Below are 8,939 nucleotides of genomic sequence, written 5' to 3'. Positions count from 1 at the left end.
GAAAGTATCTGTCACTACAGTATCGAAATGTGAGTGTTTCAGTTAGTGGAATAGTTTCATTTTTAAAGTGAAAGTATCTGACATGAGTGTTTTTGTTTCACTTTTGACACGCAATACTTAAATAGTGGAGGAGATATTATGTTGCCGTGTGCTCGAACTCTACAAAAAGTTAATAATTTTTTTGACTAAAACACAACTGGAATCCTAAGTAAGGCATGTGTAAAATTTGAATGAAATTGGTTGCGTAGTTCTCGAGTTTTAGGGATTCACACAGACAGACAGACACACATTCTCATTTTTATATATATAGATTGTACCTGTACATCTGCCACACACAACTATTTTCCCAGTTAACCTTCCTCTGATATTGTTGCCCCTCTTATGTGTCCATAGCTTACACCGGGTACATCTTATGGAGTTTCTACCTTTGTCTTTTCTACAGATCAAGCAGGGCCATCTACCTGAAGGGATTTGTGATTTGTCTGTTTTTCTTATTAGTAGAACTTTGGTTTTTGCTAATTTAACTTTAAGGCCCTTTGATTCTAGACCTTGCTTCCACACCTGAAACTTCTCTAGTTCTGTCCCAGAACTAGAAGAGGCTACTTTTAGTTTCCTACTAAATCCACTTCCAAGGTCAGTGGAACTGAATCCAAAGTCATTTGGTTGGGAAGCAAACTTTAACCACACATCCATGCCTCTGCTTCTCTCTTTCTCTCTCATTTATATGTGAGCGTGTGTGTGTATGTATCATCATCGTTTAACGTCCGCTTTCCATGCTAGCATGGGTTGGACGATTTGACTGAGGACTGGTGAAACCGGATGGCAACACCAGGCTCCAATCTAATTTGGCAGAGTTTCTACAGCTGGATGCCCTTCCTAACGCCAACCACTCAGAGAGTGTAGTGGGTGCTTTTACGTGTCACCCGCACAAAAACGGCCACACTCAAAATGGTGTCTTTTATGTGCCACCCGCACAAGCCAGTCCAGGGGCACTGGCAACACTCACTGAACTTTCGGTTTTTGCCATCTAAATCCATTCTTGTGGTTTTGGTTGGCCCAAGGCCATAGTTGGAGACAGTTGACCAACTGCCCAAAGTGATATGCAGTGTGACTGAATCTGAAACTATAAGATTAACTACACAGCTATGCCTGGGTCTATTATATTTAGAAACTTGCTGTGTGTATGTGTGTTTCCTTGTGTCTCCTTGTCTTGTCATGTGATTGTTGTAAACGAGTGTCCCTGTGATACAAGTGGCATTTGTTTCAAATCTTTTGTGAATACATATCCAGCCATAGGGAAATATTTTCTTAATTGAGGGTTATCAACAAGAAAGGCATCCAGTCATCCACAAAAATGTTTCATTGAATTCCATTTGACTCATCCAGGTGGGCATTAAATGATCATACTTGCATGACGAGCTTCTTTCTGTGTCTACAAAATCCGCTTACGAGTCTTTGTTGGCCCAGGACTATGATAGAATAGACTTGCCTCAGGTACCATGCAATGGGATTGCACTTGAAACCACATGGTTGTGAAATGAATTTGTTAACCACACAGTTGTAACTATGTCTTTTGCGAAGCGTGTAGAAGGCTAGGTTGGAAGAAAGGAGCCAGTCAGGATCTTTTGGACATGCAGTGTCAATTGCAACACTGATCTCTAAGATGAAAAATTCATGAGAAAGGTTAGTTGATGTGTGCAAGAGATCATCATCATCATCATCTGTGTTGGTATGGGTTGGGCAAGACAAAAGCCTAATGCCCTTGTTTCCAACCTTTGCTTTTCAACTAAGGTAATTTTTTGTTCCACTGGTTTTCAGCTTGAAACTGCCAAGCTGCAGCATTCTTTCTGAGATGTAAAGGAACCTCACTACTGCTCAGTGGTTATGGGAAGACACACATACACTGCGGGCTTAAATACTGCTTCTGTTCTGTTAAATTTGATTCACTAAGTATTTGCCAGTTACTTTTATGAAAATGGAGTTAATGTTGATATAAAGAGAGGTCACTGAAAATCAAAGAACTGCTTAAAATACATTGGAATTGTCTAAAGCGAGAGACAAACTAATGAAGCAATTGGTGTGATTATGTAGCTTTTGGAAATCTGTTGAAATTGTTGCATCATGGAAAAACAAGGGATGGGATGCCTGAACTGGATAGTTGACTTTCTAAGAGTCAAATCCTTTCCTATGTTCAATCATGTGATGGATGAAAAGCTGGCAAATGGAAATCACTTTGCTTTTAATCGACTCTCTTAGGATTTTTAATATGAATTTATGGACTGGTATGTATTGTCATCATCATTTATGTATGCATTTTATAATCTTTTCATATTTTTTTTGTTCTTTGTAGAAAACCTGAATTTGTTGATCTTTTTGTAAGGAATCTGCCACGAAAGTTTACAGAGGTGAGTGGTTTTCTTTGTGAGGACCAGTAAATTTATGCTGCCAGAAATGGCAGCTATTTCAACTTGGATTCTTCTGTTAGACTTTTGCATCATGAGCTGCGGAGATAAAGGTGGTGAGATGTGAATATACCCTCGAAGTAGGAGTCTAGAAAAGTGAGTGAGTGGATGGAAGTTGTAAGAGTGCATGAGGAAAATGAGGGATAATTAGAAATGGGAGTCGGGTGGATATAGTGAAGAATGACCTCCAAATGTTGCGTATCACAGAGATGATGACAAAACAACTGAGATGGTGGTTTGTTGTGCACAAGTAAACCTTTCCATTTCTGCAGAATCTAGGTCCTGAAAGTATATCACCCAATCTATATCTGTCAAACCATTCCAGCAAGTCCTCTTCCTAACACCCATCGTTCTAACTATTGTATTATTTTCTCAGCTACAGCAATTATGAGAGCAGAACTCCACATCTTCCTTCCTTCCTTCCTTCCTTTTTGTGCTATGACTAATCTCACATCTTGAACCCCCCCCCTCCCCGCTTGCCCTCCATCATGCTTTCCCATCATCCCTCAGCATGATGTGGCCACTGAATGCTTGTTTGCCCAGAACATCCTCTCTGCTGCCGATGCTACTTGTTTGAACTCTACACTTCATCTCTGCATCTTCTGTTTCTTCTACATTTCACCCTCCCTCCCCTCTACCTACTTACTCAGCCTTCCTCAGTTTTCTGCCCCTATTCTCTCTCCACTTCCTTCTATCTTGAGGGCACACCCTGACACTTCATCTCCACCATCCTTTCTCCCTTTCATGTTGGGGTATCCATATGTCTCCTCTACAGCTAATCACCTGGTCCTGTTTTCTATACTCTTTGCACAAAGCCACTTTCCTCAATACTCTGCACCCCCCTCCCCCCAACTCTGTAAAGGAATCTTGTCTTGTGAGTTACTTGGTGGCGCCACTAGGGTTTGTGCTGTGAAGAAAAGTACTTGGTATTCTCTGTAAAGTGGTTGGTGTTCAGAAGGTCAAGCCACAGAAAACTTGCTAAAGCAGACACTGGAGACCAGCATGACCCTTGAACCATCCGTTAAGGACTCTGTTAATAAATTCTCCTTGCAAACTGCGTAGTTTTGGGTTCGGTCCCACTGCATGGTACCTTGTGCAAGTGTCTTCTACTATGGCCTTGGCTGATCAAAGCTTTGTGAGTGGATTTGGTAGACGGAAGCTGAAAGAAACCCAATGTGTGTGCGTGAGAGTATTTTGTGGTGGTATCCTGTCGATTGGGAATGGTATCAAATATGTTTGAGTCTTTGAAAACGTATCCAGACAAGGGGAAATACTATCTTGGAAACAAGGTGAGAAATGCCAACAGGAAGGGCATTCAGCAGTGTTAAACCTGTCTTAACAAGATGTCTAACCCATTACAAGCATGATATTTAATGTACTCATGAATGGTTGGTGTTAGGATGGGCAGCCAGATGTAAATACCATGCCAAAGTAGACAGTGAAGCTTGGCACAGTCCTCTGGTACCAGCTTCTGTCAAACCATGCTAGCATGGAAGATGGACATCGTTTAACGTCCACTCTCCATGCTGGCATAGGTTGGACATGGTTAGCAGAGCTGCCTTGTTGTAGCATGGTTTCTACAGCTGGATGCCCTTCCTCACACCAATGACTTATCATTATGTATTAAGTGAATATTACTCTTACCTACACCATATTCATCATCATCATACAACAGTTTTCATTGTTGTATTGGATATGGTTTGACTGGATTCAATGTGTCTGCTTCCGTTGTCTCATTTTTGATATGATTTCTATGGCTGAATGCCCTTCCTCATGCTAATCATTTACAGATTATACTAGGTGCTTCTTTTGGAGCACCATCATTCTGGGGTTCGCCTTTATACATTTTAAACTATGCCTGTGTGTGTTTGTCTGTGTTCCAACCTTTCATCTTGAGTGATCTTTTGAATATAAGAATGGTGGTCTTAATACATCAACTCATTTGTCCTACAAATTAACTAAAATATTCAGATAATGCTGTTATGTTATGGATTTGTACATTTTTTCTTCCTTTCTTTCACAGGATGGCTTACGAGCACTATTTTCTAAGGCTGGCTATGTACAAAGGGTAAAAATATGTCCTGGTAAAAATGGCAAGCCCCTTTATGGGTAGGTTTATACATTATTTTATTTTAATGAATGATGTTATTTATGAATTGTCCTGCTCATTGGTAGATTTCTTGAAAATAGCTTTATTGACTGTTCCTTAATCTGTCAGTATGTTGGAAAAGGTTTACCAATTGGTTTTCCCATTAACTCTTTCGATACCAACTCTCCTGGCACTTCTATTGATCCTGTCATATGATATTAAAGTGATCTAAATTAAGATTTGCCATCAAAACTTCAACATAATGAGTTATTTTACTAGATTAAAAACAAAGGCAATGCATTTCAATAGAAATATGACAAAAGTGTTATTGGAAGTTGTCTGTATGCAGTCACTCGAAGAACATGTTGGTGTGCTAGTCTAAAAGATTGCAGTTTCAATGTAGTTAGTTGTTTTTCTACATTGTAATCTGATGGAAGTCTACTCTTTTAATCAGATTCTATGTCTATAGAAGTCTCCAAATTTATCACTACTGTGGATGGATGGTTTTTACCTTAATAGAAATATCTTTCAGCTTCCTTAACCCCTTTCTCCAGATTCTCTTCAAATTCATTGCCACCTTATACCGAGGTAACTGTTTGTCTGTTGAGTGATTAGTTCTTCGATAGGGAAGGACAGAGGGTTCAGAACCTGCTTTTTACTGTTCCCGGTGGGTGTGTAGTCTTTAGCTTGCATGTTTGCCTGATTAGTACTGGTTTAGGTGAAAGTAATCAGTAGAATCCCTTGAAACTAGGCTAGTACTAGCTGAAGCTACTAAATGTACTATAATTACAATAAGAATTTTCTGATATTGAAATGCATTCCTCAAATGGCGTCCTAAATGAATAAATACTAAGTGTTCCTGAACTTCATTGAACATTACATTTGGGGTGGGCTGAACGAGCAATCTGTGTTCTACTCCAAGTCAGTTGCTATGTCAACTTTGTTTATGCATTTTGTCCTACTCAAACACTATATTAAACTCTTATAGAATTCTTTGCCTGCATATGTTCCATAAACTGTACCAGTCTGACTACAACACATGCGGACATCTCCTTTTCTTTCGACTAAATATTCTTTCACTGGTTTTAGTCAAAATTTAAGAATGAAAAGCAGAGTGAACCTGGGAAGGGTTCACACCTGTTACCACGAGAGACAGGTAAACGATACAAGCTTCTACATCTAGAGAATTTCCAAGGAAGCATGTTCAAGTAGGCTCTTCCGATGATGACATGGCAGTGCATGCTAACAAAACATTATATACCATATTGTTGCTGTTTAGGGTAGTGAATTATAGCCCCTACATGATACCTCCATATAGATAAGCTACCTTTCTCTGTCCCTTCTATACCTTCAATCTTCCAACTGGCACAAAGCCCCTCAGTACTACTCTCCACTCCCAGTTTAGAGGTTTTGTCTTGCAAGGTGCTTGGTGACCCTGTTGATACTGATGCCATGCAAAAAGCATCCAGTACACTCTGGTTGGCATTAGGAAGGGCATCCAGCTGTAGAAACCATGTCAGACCAGATAATGGAGCCTGACATGTCAAACCATCCAACCCATGCCAGCATGAAAAACGGATGTAAAATGAGGAGGATGATGATGATGGTGACTAGATGATTTCAGAGTTGTATATAACACTGAGATTGTTGTGATTTGAACTGGAAGTCCCGACATTGTCTGTTTAGATGAGATGCAACTATTAAGGCATTTGTAGCAAGCATGTCTACCCGGCTATTCAGTTTTAAATTATATGAAATGGGCATATGTTGACATTGTCAGCATTTGATCATGTGATTAGGGTTGAACTAATTCTGTTGCAAAAATCGGATGGTCTTAACTAAGCCAATTGGTTATTTGAGCAACCGTTTTTATCCCAGCGCAGAAAAATTCTCTTCCTGCCCAGCAATCATTATATAAGGAACAGTCCCTCACACATTAGAAGAGAAGGAGAGAGAGAGAGACAAGATCACAGTAACCAGGTGTCTTGCTGTTCGTTTCTGTTGCCGATGCTGCCCAGCAAAACAAAACTGAGTCATGAACACGCTACTGAATTTCAACTGTGACACAACTTCCACTGTTCCAGATGGAGTTAGTTAAAATTACCAACACCAGTTACTTTGCAATATGTAAGACATTTGCCATGTTTTTTTATAACAGGTTGTATAATGGTGGACTGGTAGAAATGTTAGCGTGCCAGGCAAAATGCTTAGCAGTATTTCGTCTGTCTTTACGTTCTGAGTTCGAATTCTGCTCTGGTCGACTTTGCCTTTTATCCTTTCGGGGTTGATAAATTAAGTACCAGTTGAGTACTGGGGTTAATCTAATCGACTGGCCCCCTCCCCCCAAATTTCAGGCCTTGTACCTAGAGCAGAAAAGAATATGTAAGACATTTGCCATGTATTTTTATAATGGGTTGTAATGAATAACAGTTGCATTGAATTTACCTGGTTCTCCTTGACATTTGTTCATCTATGGTCACTCCAGGCACACAGACTAGACTATTTAATACATAACCAACACACAGCTACATCAAGATGAACCAGCCACAGTTAACTTCACCAAAACTCATAATCAATAACCAACCTTGTTATACATGTAAGCAATAATAAATGTTTGCTTCTTATTTCTATTTTATTTTCAGTTTTGTAACATATGCTCAGCTCAATGAGGCAGAAGTTGCAATATCAAAATTTAACAATTTGAAAATAGCTGGTGATGAGCCATTAAATGTTAAGCTTTCTTTCAAAGATGAGAAGAGGGTCAGAGATCATCAACAGAAATTGGTTAGTGTTCTATATTAGTTTTGTTTTCCATTTCACTGTTTTGACTGAGGTATTGTTGTTTACTGGAAATCTTGTTATTGAAGTAAAAGGGGGAGGATGGAAAAAGAAATTTACTCAGTTTATTTCACTATCATCATTATCATCGTTTAATATCCGCTTTCCATGCTGGCATGGGTTGGCAAGCCATGAGGTTGCTCCAATCTGATCTAGCAAGGTTTCTACAGCTGGATACCTTTCCTAACACCAACCACTCTGAGAGTGCAGTGGCACGAGGGCCAGTAAGGTGGCAACTGGCATCGACCACTCTCGAATGATGCTTTTAAGTGCCACTGGTATGGAAGCCAGTCAGGTAGCACTGGCAATGACCACACTCGAATGGTGCATTTTGCATGCCACCAGCATGGGAGCCGGATTTTCATTTATATAGTGGGGCCAAGATGCTAAATAGATTTTTCATTCTTTCTGCGTTCTGGTGACTATCATTACTCTTTTTTGCTTGAGAGGTTCATGATTAAATGCATTTAGCTTCAGTTTTGGTATTTAAACTCCATTTCATCACATTGCTCTAAATATATTCTTTGGTTAATGCAATTCAGAAAAACAAATAATAGAAGTTTGACTGATTGTCTGTGAAACTCCTATTTACTGATCTTAACTCTCTTAGCAGAGTCTGTGGAAATAAAAACTTTGAATCATGTGTGGGAAAGAAAACCAGTCTGCAGAAAAAATAAAAACCCAACAAATTCCATGTGGTGTAGTCAGTATGGTATATAGATGCATGAAAGGTGTAATGGAATTGAAATCTAGTTGATAGGGAATAAAAATTTCAATTCTTGATGCACAAGAGTAGTTGGCAGTCAGCACTGATAAAATAAATTCCTTGCAATGCTCAGAAGAGTCTATAGAAGTAGTGAATAGCTTCTGGTACACAGTGAGAATGCTGTGGAAGCATAGTTGCCACAATAAGAGCATTGATGCTTGAGTAGAAAATGAGTGTTCAAGAGAGACAGTTGTTTTGATGTGGAATTGTAATGTGTATGGATGATGTAATGAAGTACTAGGAGATCTATGTGGAAGGAACCAATGGTAAAGGAGGATCAAACAGGACATTGGTTGCAGAGGTGGAGGTTGATTTCCGAATGCAAAACTCTCAAAACAATACAAGGAAGGAAAATGGTTAGGTTTTTGGTTAAACTAGGAATTGGTGTTTATGGTTCGTTTGTGTCCTGTAACTTAGCATTTTGATAAATGGAGTTGTGGGGTGATAAGATTTGCTAAATCTCTCGATGAGGCACCAGTCAATGAATCGTCATTGTTCTAAGTTTACTTTCCGTTGGTTATGTGGCTTGGCTGGAAGTCTTTGAGTCTGATTTTCTATGACCAAATCCCCTATTTTCTAAGGCCAAATCCCCTTCCTGTTGCCGACCCTGATGAAGTATTAGAACTGAATGACAAGGTTAGTGTGATGAAGACCCTTGTTTATAAGCCTTCACATGTATGGCTGGCTTTAGGTTTCTGCCTTCCAATTCCTCTTGAAACACAAAATTATCTAAAGTTTTCTTTCTTTCATGGAAAGTTATAAAGACAGTCCCCCCCCCCCCCCC

At 39.5% G+C, this 8,939-nt stretch overlaps 1 protein-coding gene across 3 annotated transcripts in view; it reads left to right on the top strand.

Annotated features, from left to right (window-relative positions):
- The window catches only part of LOC106870748 (tudor domain-containing protein 1), a 62,026-nt gene that overhangs the window by 12,884 nt on the left and 40,203 nt on the right, over positions 1-8,939 (top strand). For all 3 annotated transcript variants that reach the window (XM_014916940.2, XM_014916941.2, XM_014916939.2), the window contains 3 exons: positions 2,351-2,405; positions 4,486-4,571; positions 7,194-7,335. In XM_014916940.2, coding sequence (XP_014772426.1) covers positions 2,351-2,405; positions 4,486-4,571; positions 7,194-7,335 — 283 coding nt within the window. The remainder of the gene's footprint in view (positions 1-2,350; positions 2,406-4,485; positions 4,572-7,193; positions 7,336-8,939) is intronic.

This window comes from Octopus bimaculoides, chromosome 2 (assembly GCF_001194135.2).
Source record: "Octopus bimaculoides isolate UCB-OBI-ISO-001 chromosome 2, ASM119413v2, whole genome shotgun sequence".
Classification (NCBI taxonomy): Eukaryota; Metazoa; Mollusca; class Cephalopoda; order Octopoda; family Octopodidae; genus Octopus; species Octopus bimaculoides.
This window is presented reverse-complemented; position numbering and strand designations above follow the sequence as displayed.